A 23,291-nucleotide genomic window follows, 5' to 3' on the forward strand; every position below is an offset into this window, starting at 1 on the left:
AGTTTCTATGAATTTTCTTATTATTTTCATAGGCCCTATCATGTTTCCTGGCTTCAACTGCGAAATATTTTCAAGTCTTAGTGCGCCTAGTGTTGCCTCTTTCTCTAACAGAGAAGGAAAGGGAGGTGTTCCCACTAAAGCACTAAGTGCATCAGCAGGGGACGTTCTCATCGCACCCGTTATGCTAATGTAAACTAATCAATGCAATTTGCTTATTTTAGCTGTGTCCATTTTTTCGTATCCATCTGCCACCAAACTAGGGAAGCATAGGTGACTATTGGCTGTATAACAAAATTAAATGTCCAGTATAACATTTTTCGAGATATCCCACACGTTTTGCCGTAGAGTCGAGTACAGGCGAAGAAAGATCTTGTTGCTTTGTTTATCATAGCATCCAAATGAGCATTCCACGTGAGGGTTCTATCCAGTGTGACCCCTATGTATTTTGCCCCATTGAGAATTTTATTTTAGTTCCACCCAGGAATTGGTCTCGGATGGGTAATTTCCTTCTGCGGGTGGAAGGCACCAGGACAGTTTTGTTAGAATTGATATACAGTGCTTTGGTATCGCACCACCTCTCTATAATGCGAAGGGCTTATTACATGTGATCTGATATTGTTTCCTCGTGCGTCGCTGTGATGTAAATAACTAGGTCATCTGCATACCCTTGTATGTCAAATTCCTTGGTTTTCATTAACTGAAAAAAGTCATAGCGTCTACAGGAGAGGGGAGAGCACACCTACCTGTAGAAATTTTCTGCTTGTTTTTATTTAAACTTCCGTGAGTTTTGTTTTGAATGCCTGTTTTATTTTCTGTTAATTGGCCCACTTTTTACAAAATATTTTTTTTGCTCGTAGGTCTTTCACATATGCATGAGATTTCTTAGCCGACTTTGATGTTTTGCTACTAAGTTGCAGAGCGATTATGGCTTACACTTGCCATAATCATTTAATAATTTTTTGCAAAGTGCAACTTGTTAATTCCATATTACCTTTTTCCGCTTTAGTTGAGCGGTCTTACTTAGTTAGCTTTATGGGGTTCAATTAGTAGCTCGTTTTACAATTTTTTTTTCTTCATATTTATTGTTTCTTTTTTTTTTGCATTCGGTGCAAACATTGTTCAAGTTTTAATTTAAATTTCTATTGTTTAATTGGTCTCAACAGTCGATTATTCAATTAACCATATAAATTGTATGATGATCGTTAATGAAATGATTATTAACTTATAGTACATATAATTGATATGATACGTTTTTTATTAATTTATGGTAACTAAATGATTGGTCTTTCCCTTTTTTATACTTTCAGAGAGGAATTAGCAATGAAAATTGGTCTCACTGAAGCGAGAATACAGGTGAGAGTTCAATTTATATACATTTTTATTGACGTTTATTAAATATAACGGTATACGTAAAGCGATATTTACATCACAACTCTTCAAACCTTGGTATGCTAGTTTAGCATATATCAGACTTGAGTTCAGAACTTTAATTTGTATATACACAGCTACATATTGCGACGAATTTTGGGAAATTCCTGATAATTATACACGTTCTGCTAATGTTTTAATCGTTGAACTGTGGAATAAAAAACTCGAATATTCTGTATTGCAAAATGCTGTTTATTTAGACTACTTTGGGAGTAGTACTTCACAATCACAATTATACTTGACTAATAGCGTGTTTAAGTTAAACATATTACTGATTCCTCAGCTTGCGCTGCTTCTATACTCCCGGTTACCCCTTTCGCCCATCTATCCTAAGGTCTAGTCGTTTCACGAACATGTGTTCTAGAACGGTTGTATCTCATGCTTGGTTATTTAGCTAGTATATACATGTATATCTGTAGTTTATTCTTTTTTTCTAGACATATGCGTGTGTATGTGTGAGTAACAACTTCTAAGCTAAGGTGCCGCTTACATAGGTATGTGAATGGAATATTCTTCGTTGGCTTGCACATAAGCGTGTATGCTTGCTTTAATGTGTACATGTACATAAGTGTGGCTGCTTGATGTTTTTGTTGTTGTGATTATTTACTAACAGCATAGTGATGTTAATGTTCGCCACAATATGTAAAGGGATCTGGTTAAAAGTAGGGATATGCTCTAGCTGGTGGTGGTGACGAGCGACTGAATAAGTCGTGGCTACAATGCAACCTTTAACTTTTGAGCCCATCATATTTAGGAGAAGAGAGTGGAAAATGAGACGACACCGAAGTCCCAACATGACTCAATCTCTGATGCTAAATAACATCCAAACGTTCTGAATCAATATCCAGTAAATGACTGGAAACCCGATAGCGCTCGCCGCAACTACCTCGTATTCAAGTGATCTTGAATAAAGTTTTTCTGGCCAAATAAAATTTGGCAAAAATGAACGCTCCGTATTATTTGAAGCAGGTATCCAACACTTTGTACAAAGACACCATATATCAATAAAGAGCTAGATGGAGTAATGGTGGTAGTGGAAATGGACATGAGAGTGGGAGTGAAACAAACATTTAATTTCGCTTTATCCTAGTAATTGTTTGAAGGGAGTTTACAATATTAGATATATAAACTCCATTAGGTAATTTAGATGCGAAAGGTAAAAGGCGTGTATGTCGGTGCAGGAGTGAGAGTGGGACTGAAACAAAAGTCTAACACGCTATATATCTATAATTTTTAAGGGGATATCCAATATTTAGTATAGATTATATATTGGATTGGGGATACAGGGAATAAGGGAATAAGGGAACAATAATATAATATAGAGAGTAATAGGAGGGAGTGAGGTCCAATTTTCAAATGAAGGCAAACGAATTCTCTTGCAGGACAATGGGGAATATGGGAAGGGGGAATAGGAAATAGGAGAAGGATAGAAGGCGTAATAAAGAAAGATAATATAGACAACCAATTTTCTTGAAGGACTACGTCTGCCGGGTAGGCTAGCTCCCAATAAATACTTAATCACTTCTCCTGGAGACATGCCCTTTTGAGTTACTTTGTTATTGCTGTTCTTACACACCCAAAAGCACTCCCCGAAGTATTAAGGAAATATTAGTTTAGGCTGAACTGGTCGGTCAATAAAGACCTCACATAGACAAAATGTGTCCATAGTGTTACCAGAATTTGTTTGACGACCAAACGTAAGAACCCCAATCGGGTACCACGCACTTATGTCATAAAATAACTCCGTCCTCTTAGCTGAAACAAAAAGTTTTCTAGGACCTAGCTTAATTGCTGCCTCGAGATCTGTCAGCTCTGCCGCCGTCTCATAGCCGGAGCCTTGACTTGGCGAGCGCAAGACACGAACACACAACATGCTCAACCGTTTCTTCCTGCAGTTTGCACTTCCTATATCTTCTTTTACTGACGAAGACTAATCTATAAGCATGTGACGCCAGAAGGCAGTATCCAGTTAGTATGCCCATCGTGAGCTTTAATTCTGATATGAGAATGCAGCCCTTGCTTCTGTCCACGCCTTTCCTGCTTGATGTATCATATGCAACTCCTGTCTCCTTTTTATTTCTACAAAAAGGATTGGAACGTCTACCGTCGACTCAGCTAGTGCTTCACCCCCCCCCCCCCCCTTTTCCGAACTCCTCAGACATTTCATTACCTTGTATCTATTTATGACCGGGAACTTAGTATATATGTATGGTCCGTCCTCAGCGAAGTTTTCCAATGCTTTTTTTGCACTACAGGACACTTCTTGATAAAGTACTGTGTGAGATTATTGCTCTTATCGGCGCCTGACTATCAGTGTATCTGTGCTCATAATCAATGATCGCTTAAGTACCGTATAAAAAGTTAGAATTTAGGAAGTTACTGCTTATGCCACCAGATATATGTTGAAGCGACTGCAGCATAAGCATGCTTCCTCGAAAATGTTTGCTGCTTACTCCACGGATATTATATCCCCCTGTAAGACGCTGCAGTAATCTGGTCGCCTGTAGGATCTACTTATTTCGGAATTGACATAGTAAACATCACACCCGACCCCTTCCGTTACGGTAGAACGTGTATAGTATATTCTGTTATTTCTGCACCCTTGTACCAACCCTCCGGCTCAATTGTGGCCCAAGATCTTTTTCGAAGTTCAAGCACAAGACGATGTATTCCATTTTCCCGATAATAGATGACGCCGAGATCCTAAGTGTTGTGGCAGTTGCCAATGCGATATTCTTGGCATTAAGCCTGCAGACTGGATATGAAGAATGGCGCGCAATGCTGTACACTTAAAGAAATAGTGCTATAAAAATCAACAAATAGGTTCTGTTTTTCTTGACTTATCGGAGATTCGGTGAAATTGATCGAATTGTGATTAATTTGACCGAGTTCTTTGTCAAGCGAACAAATTAGTTTAGACATTTCAACAGAAGAGAAATTGTCGCTCTTAAGTTAACAAAATTCTGTAAAATTTACAGATCTAACTGGTTTTTTTGTTAACACAACTGATCTCACTGGTCATATCAACAGCGATCAACAGTCAATACATGAGCAAATTTCAAAGAGAATATTACGCTCACTGCGCTCTCTACTTTGTACTTATGTATGATGTGTACTATATGTATGCACATATTTACGTATGTATATAGCGGCCACCGTGGTGTGATGGTAGCGTGCTCCGCCTACCACGCCGAAGACCCTGGGTTCACACCCCGGGCAAAGCAACATTAAAAATTTTAGAAATAAGGTTTTTCAATTAGAAGAAAAATTGCCTAAGCGCGGTCGCCCCTCGGTACTGTTCGGCAAGCACTCCGAGTGTATTTCTGCCATGAAAACTTATCTGCCTTTGCATATGCCGCAACATAGGTACTTCCGTACAAAGCTGTCGCAACAACTTTTTTTGTTCATTTGACTACTAAAACGGTCAATTACGAATCAACGATTTGTGCGCAGTTGATTCAACATCTTGTTGCGATGGATAAAAATTGATAGAAATTTCGGTTGAATTGACCCGTATTTCCGTTGATTTTACCAGTCTTTTTCTTTGAGTGTAGGAGTAGTTTTTAGGGCTACCGTTATGCTAATCATTGATAATCTGTAAAGTATGGATTTAGCAATTGTCGTAAATACCCAATGAGTAAGTTTGGGCGTTAGACCCCACGGGCATCCTAGCATCCTCTTGCATGCATATAGTGCCGCGAAGACATTCTTCACACTCTCTTAAACATGGAGTTTCCACGCCAACTTACTATCTTTATAACTCCTAGAAAAATTGATTAAATAGTTTGAAACAATGTAATAGGTAAAATTGAAAATCATTACTTTTATCACACTTATAGTCAAGCCTGCAATCAAAGTACAAAAACAACAAAAGAATATTTTTATTCTGCAATAGCAACAACAACAGCAATTTAAATATAAAAAAATGCAAATTAAAATGTTCATCTGGTTTCAATTACAGTAATTGGTTTTGTTGATAATTTATATATTTATGTACTAATGTTTGTATGTATTTGGTGCTGTTGCAGACTTGTGCAGTGCCGCGGGCAGTGCAGCAGTCAACTTGGCTGCCGCGTGTTGATAGTTTCATTTCAATGCAAATTGTAAATTGCAAATTGCTAAATAATAGAGCATGCCAAATTCAATTAAATACATTGTTGTTGCTTTTTGTGCTGATTGGCGTTTTTTTGCATGCCCATAGCAAGATAACAATTAATTGATTTTAATACCTTACTTTGTAGAGGTATTAGATGAAAATGCAGGGCCGGTGATTTTTTCATACCCAGCTGTATTTGTACGGAGGGTATAATAACTTTGATTCGATAACGGTTGGTTGTACATATATTAAGGAATCGAGATAGATATAGATTTCCATATATCAAAATCATCAGTATCGAAAAGAAATTTGATTAAGCCATGCCCGTTTGTCCGTCCGTTAACAAGATAACTTTAGCAAATATCGAGATATCGTTACGGAATTCGGCATATGGGCTTATCTGGACCCAGAATAGATTGGTATTGAAAATGAGCGAAAGCGAACCACTTTTTCGATATTGAAAATTTAGAAAAATGAAAATAATGAGATAATACAAAAATAAATACAGCTAAGCTTATGAAATTTGGTGTGTGGATTTGTGTTATGACGCAAAACATAAATTCCAAAAAAAAAATTCACATATAGAAGAAGAAAATTTGGAAGTTTAACAAGCCGTAAATCAAAAGTTGTTAAAAATATTACGTTGAAAGGCACTAACCTTTTCCACTCATATTTACTTCGTTGTTGCAATGGTTGGGTTCAATAGACGAAACACCAGTGACTTTAAGGACCCTATCACGTGTAAGGCACTTTATATCTCTTTGGTCAGCAGTCGCCTTGAATATTGTTCAGTAATATGGAATCCTTTCTATGAATCTAACTCCTATAAAATTGAGAGAGTTCAAAAAATTTTGACGAAAATTACTTTATGGATGCTTCACTGACCAGACAGCCTCCCATCGTTTACCAGCAGGCGCAAATTGCTTGGTCTTCAGGCTTTGCACGACAGAAGAATTTGTATCTTACTCATGCTTGCCTATAATATAATAAACTTGAGCATAAATTGCTCCGATTTATCTAATTTGTTCATTACATATATACCACTGCGGGATCTTCGGTATAGTAGATTAATAATCGCAATAACTCATTAAACGAATCATGCTATGAATGAACCTATAACTAGGATTATACATCTAGCTAATCGATTCAGTAGTGTTCTTAATTTTAATAACAGCTTATATAAGTTTAAGCTTGAATAGTTTTCTATTTTTAACTAGCATGTACTTTTAGACTGAAAGAATTAAATAAATAAATAAATTAAATATATAGGCTGAATGAAAATAATCAAAATCAGTTAAATACCACGCCCACTATTCCAAAAGGTCTAACCTTAACAAAGATTGCAATAACTCTATGGTATTTAACTAAATTTGAGTGATATTCTACCACAGTAGTGATATATTTGAGCTAAGAATAATACTTAAACAAATTTTTAAAATGGGCGTGCTCCGCCCCCTTTTTTCGTTACTCTTTCTAAACTACTCTTAATGTCATAAGTCGAACAAAAAATCTCCTAATCCGAATGAAATTTGGCATTAAACTTTTTTGGCTACAACTGTTTGCTCTGGAAATGAGCGAAATCGCATTTAAGCCACTCCTACTTTTTTATAAAAGCTTTGAAAATGTGTCTGTAAAATTCGAAAAGCTATATATTGCTAACGAAAACAGCTATATAAATAAGATTTTTTTTTTTGATATATACACTGAAAGAAAAAGACTGGTAAAATCAACCGGAATACGGGTCAATTCAACCGAAATTTCTGTCAATTTGTATCCATCGCAACAAGATGTTGCGCACAAATCGTTGATTCGTAATTGACCGTTTTAGTAGTCAATTGTACGAAAGTACCTATGTTGCGGCATTTTCAAGGCAGACGAGTTTTCACTGAGATCTTTTCATGGCAGAAATGCACTCGAAGTGCTTGCCGAACAGTGCCGAGGTGCGACCCCGCTTAGAAAATTTTCTTCTACTTAGTTGAAAAACCTTATTTCTAAAATTTTTATGTTGCTTTGCGCGGGGTGTGAACCCAGAGTCTTTGGTGTGAAAGGCGGAGCACGCTACCATCACACCACTGCGGCCGCCATATACATACGTAAATATGTACATACATATAGTACACAGCATAAATAAGTACAAAGTAGAGAGCGCAGTGAGCGTAAATCCTCTTTGAAATTTGCTCATGTATTGACTGTTGATCGCTGTTGAAACGACCAGTGAGATCAGTTGTGTTAACAAAAAACTCAGTTAAATTGATTAGGAATCTGTCAATTTTAAAGAATTAAGAACGACAATGTCTCTTCTGTTGAAAGGACTAAACTAATTTGTTCGCTTGACAAAGAACTCGGTCGAATTAACCATAATTCGATCAATTTCACCGAATCTCCGTTAAGTCAAGAACAACTGAACCGATTTGCTGATTTTACTAGTACCATTTCTTTCAGTGTAGGTTACTTTATTGCGCTTATATAAAAATACTGGATGAAGGTCGCATAAGATTCGAATTATATGGCCAGCTCCGAAGCTAAAACGTCAACTCCAATTCGTTCAGTGTGCTTTTCAATTTCTTTTGTTTTAGTAAACAATTACAAGTATTCTCTCTTATATTATTGCATACATTTATGTTTTCGTTGCAATATGTGGCGCTTGCCATGTGCTTTTATTTGTCCAGTTACGTTCAGTTTTATTTGTTCCGTTAGTTCGCGTTACTTCAGTTTTTGTTTTTCACAGTTGTGTGGTGTCACACCACTTTAATTCACAATACTTCCTGTTGAGAGTGCAACAACTTTCTCTGAAACCAGGGAATCCATTTCGGAAATCATTGCTCGTCTCAACTCCGCCAATTCGTAAGGAGGGAGTTCAGGTGCCATCCCTTAGGTCTATTTTAGTTTTCAGCTCATGCAATTCAAACCCAAAAATATATTGGTTAAGCCGAGGCTAGCACTGCACGTCCACTCTGACCAAAGGACAAGAACGAAATCCTGTATAAACAAGATTTTTCACGAATGCCATCAAAACAAAATGAACTTACATAAATAGATTAAATATTTGTTGTTATTGGGCCGCATAATTTGGGGTACACACTTTGTGTTGTCGCTAGAGGACGATTGCACCCAATAAAATAAACAGTTTTTGTAGAAAGACCCTCATATCTGCAGGAAAACTTCATTTTTACCTGCTCAAGTTCATTGATGGTAGCGTCTGTTTCCTTTTTGCTTCTTTTGAACGAAAATGAGTTCAGAATATAACCTTATAAGTAAAAAAAAAAATAAATAAATGTAAGGCGCGATAACCTCCGAAGAGATCTAAGGCCGAGCTTCTCTTCCAATTTGCGTCGTGCTCCTCTTGATTTTTCCTTACAAATTGGCCGGACGGGACCTACATGTTTTATGCCGACTCCAAACGGCATCTGCAAGGCAGATGAGTTTTCACTGAGAGCTTTTCATGGCAGAAATACAATCGGAGCGCTTGCCAGACACTGCCGAGGGGCGACCCCGCTTAGAAAAATTTTCTTCTAATTGAAAAATCTTATTTCTAAAATTTTGATGTTGCTTTGCCCGGGAGTTGAACCCAGGGCATACGGCGTGATAGGCGGAGCACGCTACCATCACACCACGGTGACCTTATAAGTATTTTGGCGAATATTGGCAGTTCTATACATCAATATACTAAATAAATGCACAACAACAATAAAGTAAGCAGCCACACTTATGTACATCTACACATCAAAACAAGCAGCCAAACATACACATAAACAGCAGTTTGAAGCAGAGAAATTATTTCACATTCTAATCTCTAGTCAGCGGATAAGAGTGAAGAAGAAAGAGAAACAATCACACCAGCTAAGAGCAGAAGTTTTTACTAACACATACACACGCATATAGCTAAATAACCATGTATGTGATAAAACTGTTCCAGAAGGAATGTGCGAGAAAAGTCTAGACCTTAAGGGCCAGTTAATGGTGACATAGTCATAACGCCATAGTCATAACCATATTTTTACTTAGCTATATCAACTGGCATCAGTTATTGGTGCCTTAACCTAAAAATCGTGAAATTTTTATAATAATAACGAAAACGCAAAAAAATTACAAATAAATACCACAAAAAATAAGTATCTTAGTCAAAACGTGTCCAAAAAAATAAATAAAATATACAAAAAGTTAATAAATTCACCAACTCAAATATATTTAGGTTATGGATATGGCGAAAAACCAAAAACCTATTGGTTGGCTATGCTATGGTTATGGCTAGAGCATTATGGTATGGGACTTTAATGGACTACATTGATTTCCATAAGGTTGGTTCGATCAGTTGTTTTATCTGGTTATGGTTCAAGCACCATTAACTGACCCTTTCGGAGAAATATGCGAACGAGGCAGCAGAGAGTACAAATGTAGCGCAAACTGAGGAATAATGGATCAGTCTGATTCTAGCACGCTTTAACGAAGTACGCGAGTTTTGTAATTGTGAAGTAGAGTTGTAAATAAGTACCATTTTTCCACACTGAATATTGGAGTTATTTATTCGACAGTTCAGATATTCGAACGTTAACAGAAGCTGCAAAATAATCAGGAATTTCCCAAAATTCGTTAAGGTATTATTGCTCAGCCTTACGACACTATTAACCACACAAAGCAAACAACTACAGCGCTTCAAATGCAAAGCTGGGTATGTAATGTTCGGTTGCACCCGAACTTAGAATTTCTTACTTGTTTTTTTTTTTTCAATTTTGTTTGCATATCTTCAGCTTTAAGTACATAAAATCACTAACTAAAAAATATAATTAATTTTGTTAAATTAAGTTGTGGCTTGCGTCTGTAGCAGCTATTAAGATTTGCTTACCAAAGCAAATGATTGCATTTTCTGATATACTTAAGTTATTTGTTGCCATACTTAAAGTTAATCTATGTTTTTGGCCAGCTAAATCCTTAAACGAACAAAAGACTTAAGACAAAAACTTGATATGAAATATTTGGCTGCTAACATACATAGCTATTTCAATTACTCACCATCATACAATTTAATTCCGCTCATAATTACCACTATTAGTGGCAACTCAATCAATATCTACATGCAATGTTTACAACAACAAAACAATAATTGTAAATTCTGTTTTAATATAACAAACATAAAAAAAACGTTTGCTTAGTTGTTTTATGACCAACCCACCTTCAACTTGATATTAGTACCGGAACGCAATTCTTTGTGGTAATAATAATCGCTGCAATTATAACAACAACAAAAATGTGTGAATAATAATATTAACAAGATAGATAACATTAGTAATTATGTTTAACAAATTATTTTATCAAATTTAATTTTAATTGTCTTCAAGTATAAATTAAATTTTTATTGTAAATTTATTAAAAAAAAGTAGCTTTCCCTAAATATGTTGAGATTACTTTTCAAATATTTTAAAATAATAATTTGCTTCTTTGATGCATGAGTATGGCATGGCAATGATTTATGTTATCAAACCTCAATCTAGCTGGAATAAGCAACGAAGCTCCCCTGCGATTACTTTTATTGCACGGTGCTGCCAAGTTACACAACCAACAGCACCGAACATTCTGTCCCAGAGCAACAACAGCACATACGACCTAGCCTTATTACAACAAGGCATGCTCACTTGTATCATACGCTCATGAGATATCTGCTCCGTCGAACTTTAAAATAGTGCAGTTAAACAGTAACGGTCTAACTAGTAAAATAACGAAATAAGTTGACTATTTGAAAAGGCATGACATCTGCAAAATCTGATCTGCAGACTTTCTTGGACTATTAAGTCCGCAGAAAGCTATCGAAAAAGAGAGTGAAGGCGGTCTTGCTTTTATAGCCGAGCAATCTATTCGATCGGAGCATATTCTGGAGCATTAAGGAATATCTGTCTGGTCAGACGACGCGAATTTAGAGATCATGAAAATCTACGTCGCCCGGGCTATTTTCTTCCCATTGTTCTACTCACTGGCGGAAATTGCTTTGTTTTAACAATTTTTAACGCCCATCGCGAACTGTGTCACTCCAACGTGCGAGCAGACAACAGGGGAGAGATGTTGGCATAACAAATAGACGACCCAGTGCTCTGAACTAAGACTTGTGAACTTTATATTGTTGGTTGGTTGGTTGCTGTGCCGATCGGATACCAAAGATCGGAGCCCATGTCATGCACGGGTCGCCATTTTGATGCAAAACATTTCTCCTGAAACCAACTGCTGCTGATTTCGTATGGCTAGTCGGAGTCCGTTTGAACCATTTGGAGCAGGATGAATCTGCTGCTATCGTTTACAGAGCATTTAGCTACTTTCTTAATTTGCGGCAGTATATAATTGTCCATAGTTAGAAACCTAGTGTGTGCTAGAGCTGGACATTCACACAAATAGTGTGCGACTGTTTTTTGCCTGCCTCCCTCACGGCAGCTCCGGCAAATGCAGCATGCAGGCCATGTGGCCAGTGTCCGGTTATTATGGCTGTTATCATAACGAGTGCAGCCTCCAGCAGTGCCCCTTCCTTTGTTAGTTCGTTTGCTTTTGCGTTGCCCTCGAAGCTCCTATGACCAGGTACCCATATGAGGGCTATGCTTGTGAAGTTAGCTGCGGCTTGAAGCGACCTCTTGCAGCTGCTGACGGCATTAGACGAAGTGAGGGGGACTAAGCGCTATAAGTGCTGCTTGTCTATCCGAGTAAATTCACAGCTCGCCCCCCCCCCCCCCCCCACTGAGTCTACCGACAGGAGCGTACACGCCCTCTCTGGGCCCAAAACTTCCGTTTGGAAGATACTAGCAAAATCTGGTAGACGGACAGATGGCGATACCTTATGATGTTCGCAGAAGACATCACCACCCCACCGCACTCCATTTAACCGTCCGTGTAGAGTGAAAATACATCCGCATTGCACGCTGTCGCGCCACTCCAGTCACCTCTTGAGGGGAAGTTAACCTTATGACGCCTGTCAAACCTTACTGAGGGCGTATGATAACCAGATGACAAAACCACACCGGAAAGCCTCCTGAGTATACTACTGTGGCCATACGCCTCGAGTTAGAAGAAGTTGCAGATTCACGTATGTGAAGGTCCAGAGGTAGCTGGTTTAGGAGCACATTTAGTGCGTTGGTTGGACACGACCTTAGCGCATCTGTTACCCCTCCGAGGGCTGCCCGTCGTAATCTATCCATCTTCTTAATGTTGTACTCTTTGTCAATGGTCGGTCACCATGCTATGGCTACATCTGTTAGTATGGATCTGACGGCGACCTTATATGGCCACATCACGAGTGTGGGTTTTAGACCTCAGCTTCTGTCGGCGATTCTATTACACGAATGGAAGACGATGTAAGGCTTTTCGACCCTACGCTCGATATTCTCAACAGTATATTGGAGCGATCAGATTTGACAAGGGATAACGAAAGATCGTTCCAATATATATCAATTAACCCAGGCGCGGTTCCAGGGGGGACTGTATTTTGTATTGACTGTAATGTAATACTAATCTACATAGGAGTTTCTTATCACAAAAGGAATATTTACTAATTTTTAATTTTTCTTGCTTTTTTACGTTATCACTATATATGTGCCGCGGTCTATGAAAAGGTGGCTTATGACTCAAAAAAGAAATTGCGAGAAACAGCTGTTAACAGCTCCCCCCCTCCCCCTAGAAGTGATGCTGGAACCGCGCCTGATTAACCACCTTGTCGGAAAATCAACTCAACAAAACGAATCACTTGTCGACTGCGTTAACTGGCAGCGAATGCAAACATAAGAATCCGACTTTCTGCTCATACTGCTCACCCTGGAATGATCAACCGATTACATTACATCTGAACGCCGTGCTTTAACTAATTTCCGAAGCACTCCAAATTTCGACTAATATCCATCAATGATAAAGTGTCCTTCGCATGGTAATTGAATCAGCATCAGCTTGTTTTATTTCCACTGGAATGATTCTAGAAATCCGGCCAAATTTGTTGTTAATTTCATATTGTGCAAAAATAACTTCTCATAGCTATAACTAAAAACATGCAAGCGGAAATTTCTTGAGTTTGCACATGAGACGTGATTTTGTTTGCTGTCAATTTTATTATAAATTGCAACTAATCGCAAATTAAGGCAAATTAGTTAAGCCGTAAAATAATTACATATTAATTGCATTAAGATTATATAAAACGGCATGATAAATGTATGAGTATTCACATATGCATACATGTTATGATATACGAATCGAATTGCAAATAACCCAGAAGCCAAAAGTACTTGAACAGATATAGTAAAAGTAGTTTATTTTCATCAAACGTCTCCGAAAAACTCTTGGTGCAGAACTAAGTACATTCACTTCGCAGTTCAACCATTTCTTGTGTTTGGAATCCCACATTTTTTTGTTGTTTTTTAGTTAACAGTATTGAATTTAGGACCAAATTATATATGACACTATGCCACTTTTTGTGACAGCCACTCAACGTACACATGCTAAATAAAGTGAATGAATTCTCTCATATCATATGAAATTTGCTTCACTCGACAAAAAATTTGTAATTGCGTCATAAATAGTTTTCCCCTAAATTTTTAAATGGCTACAGACAAAACTATACCTCAACTCTTATTTACACGGAAAGAAATGGTGCTAGTAAAATCAACAAATCGGTTCTGTTGTTCTTGACTTAACGGAGATTCGTTTAAATTTATCGAATTATGGTTAATTCGACCGAGTTCTTTGTCAAACGAACAAATTAGTTTAGTCATTTCAACAGAAGAGAAATTGTCGCTCTTAAGTTAACAAAATTCTGTAAAATTGACAGATTCCTGGTCAGTCTAACAGATTTTTCTGTTAACACAACTGATCTTACAGGTCATTTCAACGGCGATCAACTGTCAATACATGAGCAAATTTCAAATAGAATTTTACGCTCACTGCGCTCTCTACTTTGTACTTATGACAATGGTGCCACCTGCTAAAAAAAACACCAAAATAAAAAAACCATCAAATCGAAAAAACACACAAAATGGGAAAGCAATAAAAAACTAGTTTTTCAGTTATCAATACAAAACGAAAAAACCCTTTTTTGAATTTACTGTGAAAGAATTATGAGAATTTTGCAACTTCTCGTCCAAGCGACGTCCAAGTTTTGTTTGAACGAACCGGATTTTTCCAAAGTTAGTAATATTTTGCTCGAGTTTTTACGAATTTTCACTCACGCGAACGTATTTAATAAGATAATAAAAACAAATCCTTTTTTAATGTTGATGTTTCCGACAACATGAAAGTTTGAGTTGTTTTGGAATCGTTTCAACTTAAAGTGTTACGAAAACTAAACTTTCCATGTAAAATTACTCCTGTGGTGAATCACTTTTTAGCGATTTAATTCCTTACTTTTCTGTAACTTACAAGTTCTCTATTTAAAATGTTATTTCAAATATTTATACAAGTTTTGTTCGAAACAATCAAGTGTGGCAACTACATGCGAGAGAAGAAATTGAGAATGAGCTGAGCTGCAACCGAAAGAATTGAGAATCAGTTTTGTGACTACTATTTTCATTTCTAAAAGCAAAGCGAAGTTCAAAACTTTAAATTAAATAAATTATAGATAAAATATAAAATCTGGTGAAAGTGCGTTTAATAAAACAAGATAATAAAGTGTATAATGTTTAATGTGTGTCAGCATATTTGATGTAGCCCAATTGACGTTCGGTTAGTAAATGCCACAGTAGTGTGATGGCAACATCAAAATTTTAGAAATAAGATTTTTCAATTAGAAGAAAATTTTTCTAAGCGGGATCGCCCCTCTGCAGTGTTTGGCAAACGCTCCGAGTGTACTTCTGCCATGAAAAGCTCTCAGCTACGGAACGTAAATGCAGACCAGAAAAATACAAATGCTTCGTAGACTCTTTTTCTCTGAAGTTGTTAGTTTGAATTGGTTGCGAAACAGAAAAATTTTGTAACAATACAGACACTTCGACATAAACCTTGCGTGCGATGTTGCGCCAGGTGACCGAGCTTGTGAAAAACTTGGTACGTCTTCCCCAACAAAGAGTAGAGATAGTTGTAACAGCTCCTTATAATCAGCACGAATGTGCTGTTTATTTACCGTAGTTAAGCAAAAATTCTTAAAAGTATCTATTTCTGCTATTGTTAAGACTCGCCAAACTTCTACGTCCGATATTCCACTTTTGAAGGATTTAGGGTTAATATTTTTCCAGTAGCTAGAAAAACGATTGAAAAGTGGAACATCCGGAGCTGATGATTTACCAAAATTCAATTGAAACACTGCTTTTACTAACAGCTCGCTAATATGATGACGACATGGGAAGAAAAGTAGAGCGCGGCCTATTCTTTTTTCAAGCAGGAAAGCAGCTCCATTATTAAGTCCAGTATTAGCAGACGTTGTATCAAATGATAAAATGTCCACTAATTCTTCGAGTTTCCATGCGCACAAAAAATTATAAATTTCTGCAGATATAGTATCTCCCTTTGAATTTTCCATTTAAGGTATAGCTAGCAGTTTCTGCATGTTTTGCCCCGTTACAACGAGAGACAATCGATACTTTTTTTCGGTGCCACTGATTTCTGGAAGAAGCTTACCATCCCAGTGAAGGACAAAAATTTCAGGAATCTAAGGCAGGATAAAAAATCAAACATACTTATAAACGTATTCAGAAATAAAAATTTATTACATTGAATCCATCAATAATCTCTTCTGCTTGCTGCGACGAAAATTCTTTCTCATCGAATGTACTGTGGTTCGATTGAGGACTAAATCTTCCATTTTTATCGGCAATTTTCCACCATTAACTTCTTGCAGTTTGTTTACGAAGGTGGAAACCGTTGCACTGACCAAATGCATGGCATCACTTGTAGAGAGCCTACATTTGTCCATATTCGCAAGCATTCTATCATCAATGAAATTAATTTTTGCGCGATTTGGTTCTGTTAGTTCTAACCTAATGTCAGTATTTTCACTATCAATTATATCAGTAGGCACGTTTTCTTCACCAGGTACACAGTCCATATCACTGTCCTCGGGGAAAGTGCTTCCAAAAGCGTTAGTATTTTCAGCAGCTAGATATATGAAAGTGACTTAAAATTAAAAAAAAAAAACTGCAAACTTAAACTAAAATGTACTTTCCTTGGATTTGATGCTTTTCAACACGCTTTCTTTCTTCTTCCATTCGTTGTTCTTTGCGTTTTTGTTTTCTAGCCAATACAGTATCAGCACCACACATACTACCTGGACGACCTTTATTCCTTTGAAGCAAAAGAAAATCTTTATCTTCCTGTATTTTTATTATATCCAGGGCATTCGGGGCTGCTAAGTCGAATATGTAGTTCTCAATTTTATCTAAAAAGTCTGCTTCATTTTTGCGATACTTTGCATATGGAAATTTGCAATTTTTTTGTAAATTTCTCAATTTCTGGTAAAGTATTTTTAATTTTTTAATACAATTGCCTTCTTTCATTGTGGGGATGTTTGCTTTTTTCCAAAATTCAATCGTGGCACCAATCGTGAATTTCATACTGAATTGCAAACTCATATTTTCCTTGCGCATTTTCTAAAATAATAATTTGAGCACCTGTTTCCCTGATGGCAACTTGGCCCCGGAAATAACACTCACATTTCCCCACTAAAATATATCTTGCTCAAAACGTAGTATTTTTTTAAAATGCCGGCTGACGATTTATAACTCATTTTTTTACCGTTTTTTGAATAGTGTTTCACCTGATCCCTCCATCGGATTGGAGGCCGCTCTCATCATATATTTTCACTGCTGATGTTTCAACCTAGTAACGGCATTTTTCTGATGGGCATACAAGAATTTAACTTCATTACGAAACCACAAATTTTTTTCACAAAAAAAAAGTTTTATCGCGCGAATTAATCTTAAAGCTTGTTGTTGTGCGATAAGGACACTCCCCGAAAGCCTTGCGGGGTGTTATCGATGTTGATGTTCCTTTGCCGGATGCAGATCTGGTACGTTCCACTAACATCCACCATTAAGGTACTAGCCCGACCATCTCGGGGACGATTTGGTATGACCACATGAAACCTTATAGGCCATCCCGCCCTCCAACCCCCTAGATCCACAGGGAACTTGCGGTCGACAGAGCTTCGGCTGTTAAAGGAACAGGATTCGCCATGGGTAGGTGAGGTTGACACTATAAATTGCGCTGGCAAAAAGCTTTGAATGAATTTGGTATTCTAGTTGCCTATTATGATAGGCATACCTAATGCGGGTATATTCTAAGCCCCCTAATCCGCTGGGGGTAATCTTAAAGCTTCAATGAGGGAGCTAAGAATAGAGGAAATTATCGGCATAAAAACATACATACAGAGAAAGCGAAATACACCGGGGCGTGAACCCACGCTATATAAGTATGTACTAAGAAGGTTTGCTTGTTATTTTTATGTGCAAAGCTTCTGCAAAGCATCTGGTCTTTGCTTCCTCATTTGACTTAACCATTTCATTTTGTTAATTTAATTTTCTGTGAGCTAAAGTGATTAATTCTTGCTGTAATTACGAGCCGCCAATAGCCGACGGCGACAACTGCCAATTGCAAGTCGCCGTAAACCTGCTTGCCACTCAAACAACAACAACAACTTTACACAAAACAAACAAAGAAGGTGGTGGAGGGCTGGTAAAAGACAACAATGCCTAATGGCGTATGTCTGCGACAATGTAATGGATGCGTGAGTGCACCATTGCCACTGTAGTATATGATTATGGCTGTTTGTTTGTTTGCGCTCGGCTGCCTGGTTTTATTGCGTGCGCATGCGCATGACGGACAGCCTCTTTAAACACATATTCAAATTCCTCGCTTTGGCGTGTATGTCAATTCGCGCTGATTAAGCGGCAAATGCCTTAGGCAAAAACCAAATATGTTTGCGCAAAAGTTTATGTATTGATGTGGATGTACATCATATATGTATATTTGCGTATTTGCTGGTAAATGGCTGCGTTATTAGCGTTTTAAGTGCCTTTAAAAAGATGAGCTTATTGGTCAATTAAATAAAAAGCTCATTGGACAGCACATTTGACACCTTGAAATGAACGGAGAAAATAAGGTAGAAGAAGGGAAGTAAATTATTACAGCAATCCGTTAAGTCACCAGCGAATAACTGTGCTGAGTGCAAATGATGAGTGTTTTGTGGTTTTGTAGAGCAAACAAATTAAAATTTTGTATGGTGGATTATAAGCTGATTAATGGTGGTAAAATTTTATTTGCATTTCTCGGAATATATCTGTAGCCTTGCTGTGTTAAATATTATTTGAGAGATACAATTAGGTAACCGCTATTTTCTTCAGCTTGGATAATAAATTAAAGAGGGTTGCAGGTATTTTTTTTTATATATTTTTCGGTATCCTAATAACCGTTAATAATGGCAGCAATATATAACGAACAAACCGTAAAGTGTTATGAAGGTACCTGCCATATTTTAGGTTGGACATATATATATTGTAGCTAATATTAGCACTTTCGACACGTCACTAAACTGCTAGTACGTTAATGCTGCACAACAACTGCAAAGCAAGCAGACGACATAGAAACCAGGCACGTATACATCATGTAAACACCAGATAAGAGCGCAGAGAAATTTCACCCACATGTCCTTACATAAACTACATATATACTTGTACATAGCCACTGTGAGATACAGAAACGAGAAAAAATAAATAGGCAACTATATAAGAGTGTCGTGTGCGAAGTCTAAGCCCTGGCAGAATTAGGTAATCGAGGCAAGCTCAGAGTATAAAAGCAGCGTAGTGCCAGTGATGATAATCAGTTGATTTTAAAACGTTGAAAGTGAAGTGCGCGAGTAATTTTATTGAGAAGTATTACTACCATAGTAGTGTTGTAGATAAAGGACATTTTTCTATACTAAATATTTGAGTAATTTAGGGCCTCATTCTCTATTATGAAACGAACGTTTGTTTCGGCCCACCGACGAATCGCTAGTTTAATTTCACTATGTTAAACGATGGCAACATAAAATTTGACACTTTCTCTCGCCATCCTGTTTGGCATAAAGAAAAAAACGTAAAGACCGAATGAAAATGATAGAGAGTACAGACGAAATCGTTTCGAGACGAATCGTTCGTCTGAGCTATTGTTCGCAATACAGAATTAAGACAGTTCAGCATTTCTAAAGATAACAGAAGGTGCACAATAACAGACAGTCCGTAAAATTATCTACAATTTTAATAAAAGCAGTTTGGGGAGATGCTGTGTACGGGCGTGCCAAAAGCAGAGAGGCAGAGTGAGATAATAGTGTCGATAGGAGCGAAAGCGATAGTGAAATTGAGACTTGGGGCGAGAAAGAGAAGAATAAAGGGAAAGTAGAGCTATAACTAGGCGTTTCGTTAGCATTGAGACAAACAGCCATACAGAGAAAGCGAATACACTCCTTAAATTGTTAGCGTCATGTTAGTATACCAAGTGATATAAAGGGGAGGAAGAGTATGTTTACCATGAACTTACCATCCGCAACTGTTGTGGTCGCACAGCGGTCTGTGATTCGAGGAAGAAACTATAACTGTTTAGTATGCTAAAGTGGTCCTGTGGTTCTAGTAGCCCAACTAAATGGCTCACTAAAACGCAGGGCTCACGCTATTCTTAGAGCACCACTTACTGCTGCACACACAAGATCTAATAGTCCCTAAATGAGCCTGACGGGATCCCGGACGGATTCGGAAAACCATCCAAAAATGATGCCGAAAGGGTCCCCAAATGATCCCGTATTAGTCGAGAAAAAGTCCTGAAATGACCCCGACGGGATTTAAAAATGATGCCGGAAGGTACCCCAAGTGATCACGAAATAGTCCCGAAATGACCCCGACGGGATGTCGGACTAATCCCGAAAATTATCTAGAGATGGTGCCGGAAGGGAGCCCAAATGGTCCCGAAAAAGTCTCGAAATTACCCGTAGCGATCCCGGAAACCATCAAGAATTTGTCTCTAAAAGATACGCAAATGATCCCGAAAGTTCCTCAGCGGGATCCCGGACGGATCCCAAAACCCATCTAGAAATGATCGCGAAATAGTCCCGAAATGATCCCGGAATAGTCCCGTAAATGTCCCAAAATTACATCGACGGGATCACGGACGGATCCCGAAAACTATACAGAAATGATGCCGAAAGGGTCCCAAAATGATCCCGGAAAAGTCCCGTAATGACCCTGGCGGGATCCCGGACGGATCCCGAAAAGCATCCAGAAATTATCACGGAAGGGTTTCGATATGACCCTAACGGGACTACAAATAAGGTGAAGCTAATTATAAAACCATGTTAATAAGGCAGCAGGCGCGTTGGAGCCAGATACCAAAAACCATTGATTTTGGAAAAAATTTATATTGAGTTATAACAATTTATAGATTTTGCAACAAAGGAGGTGCGAAGGGTGGAGCGTGGGGGTACGGAGGGTGTCACTGCTCACTTTGTAAGCCCTCGACTTATTTGACCCATTGACTCTGTAATATTGGTGAAGGACAGTATAAGTATAATTATAATGTGTAAAAATTATTAAAAAGTAATTGTTCGAAGGGGTCGTGGGACCCCCATCCTCCTTTCCATGTTCGAAAAAAATTTCGCTAGTAGACTATTGTCTGTGTCCCAAATTTCATGAAAATCCGTGTAGCCGTTCTGGTGTGATTCAGTCACAAAAACGAAAAAATACAATAATTAAATTATAATTGTTCATAGGTGGCGGGGACCACCCCCCTTTTCTAATAAATATAGCTAGTAGATCCTTTTATATGTGTGCCATTTTTCATCCAAACCGATCCAGCCATTCTTGCGTGATTGAGTCACAATGACAAACATCCAAACATCTAAACATCCAAACTTTCCCATTTACTTCTCTTTTTAACCACCAATAACTTTTGCAATATTTCTAAATCATCATTTATCTCTCCCACTGCTTTAGCAAATTCTATATCCGCTGTAGCCATACCCATTCTCTTACCCACTTGTTCTTTCTATCCTCTTCTTTACCCCCCCCCCCCCCCTTTCTTTTATTCTCTCTGCCCCAAACTCTCTCATGTCTCAATATGTTTCCTCTGCCTTTCTTTCTAGCCGCCATTTCCTAAAAATTTGTTCCTATCATATCAAATCAAGGTCTTTTAAAATATATCTCTGATGTTGTTGTTGCAGCAATAAGGGCACTCCCAGAAGGTTCTGGGGAGTGTTACAGATGTCAGATGCAGATACGGTACGTCACAAGCACCGTTAAGGTACTGCACCGACCATCTCGGAAACGATTTAGTAACTTTCTATGCCATCCCTCCATCCCAACCCTAGGTCCGTAAAAACTTAAGGTCGCCAGAGCATAGGTTGTTAAAGAAACAGGATTCGGCACTGGTAGGTGAAGCTGACAATTGAGTTGGAGAAAACATAAATTGCGCTGGCAACCTCTTGAATCAATTTGATATTTTAGTCGCCTCTTACGACAGACATACCTGCCGCGGGTATATTCTAAGCCCCCTAACCGGCTGGGGCAAAATATATCTCTATCACTGCTCTTTGACACTCGTTCTACTTTTTTCTCCGCTCTTCTCATATCCTTAATCCCACTCACTCTTTTTTTACACTTCTTTCTCTTAACTTTTTTTTTTTTTGTTCACTACTCTTCTTTCTTACTATATTTTTTCTTCCATTCCTCTCTATTTTTGACTTTTTTGTTTTTCTTTCTGTTCTTATCTCTCCCAATACTACTTCCTCTCGCGTCCTCGCATTTGCCTTAGTTTTCGCAACAGCAAAGCTCCTTTACTCTTTTAATTGGTATATTTTTTTATCCTTATACAAACATTAATTAAAATTTCCTCTTAATCACACACAAATTCGATTGATTCTCCCACTCTTTGCTCTAAACGTCAAAGCCTTGAAATTCAATACTCTTACCATATCAAGGCACACCCACAGTGAAAGATAAACGTAAAAGCCTTATAGAATACGGCATCATAGTTCGATATTTGAATTGTTTCGTTCGAAACTAATTAATTGGGCGTATATTGATACGCGAAACCACGCCCACATGTTTGTTTAACTTAGCTACTACCTTTCGAGCGAAATCAGCATGAATGCCACTGTGCGCATGCGCCTAACATTCGCTGCGCTCTGAGCACAGCAGCGCTCCAATAATAAATGTTGGAAAAGATGTTGAATTAATTAAAATGATTTTGAACAAATTGTAGCGCAAATCTTTCTAAGCCCCCTCCCTCAGTGCACCCAACTTAGTTGATATCTCGTTACGAAATGCTCGTTCAGCCATACCTCAATGTCGATGGGTCACAACGCCCACTCGTTTATTCACATTTTATTGTTCGTAGTATGGTTGCAGGAAGTGGGCGTGTCACTTCCCTATTGCACTTTAATATTTTAAATCAACTTTGAATTTAATTAATTAAAATTTATGCATTTTTCATTACTAAATTTGCTTTGGTCTTTATTTTTTCTATGGCGTTTTAGGTTTGGTTTCAGAATCGTCGCGCCAAATGGCGCAAACAAGAGAAGGTGGGACCGCAATCACATCCATATAATCCATATTTACCCAGTGGGCCCGGCGCTATGCAAGCTGTTGTTGGACCAACATTGCCGCCAAATCCTTTCACACACTTGGGCTTCAATTTGCGCAAACCTTTTGATTCGCCCGCAAATTTGGCCGCATTTCGTTATCCACACTTGTCGGCGGCACCAATGTTGCCATCTGGATTTTACAATCAATTTCAAAGGTAAGTCATATATAAGTCCATACTCTTCATAAGAATATATTTATGCGATTCTTGT

The 23,291-nt window shown here is 37.9% G+C and overlaps 1 protein-coding gene across 1 annotated transcript in view; it reads left to right on the forward strand.

The window, feature by feature from the left end:
* The window catches only part of al (aristaless), a 173,131-nt gene that overhangs the window by 144,545 nt on the left and 5,295 nt on the right, over positions 1 to 23,291 (forward strand). The window contains exons 4-5 of the mRNA XM_067769905.1: positions 1,308 to 1,353; positions 22,974 to 23,236. Of these exons, the coding sequence (XP_067626006.1) occupies positions 1,308 to 1,353; positions 22,974 to 23,236 (309 nt within the window). The remainder of the gene's footprint in view (positions 1 to 1,307; positions 1,354 to 22,973; positions 23,237 to 23,291) is intronic.

This window comes from Eurosta solidaginis, chromosome 2, assembly GCF_040869045.1.
Source record: "Eurosta solidaginis isolate ZX-2024a chromosome 2, ASM4086904v1, whole genome shotgun sequence".
Classification (NCBI taxonomy): Eukaryota; Metazoa; Arthropoda; class Insecta; order Diptera; family Tephritidae; genus Eurosta; species Eurosta solidaginis.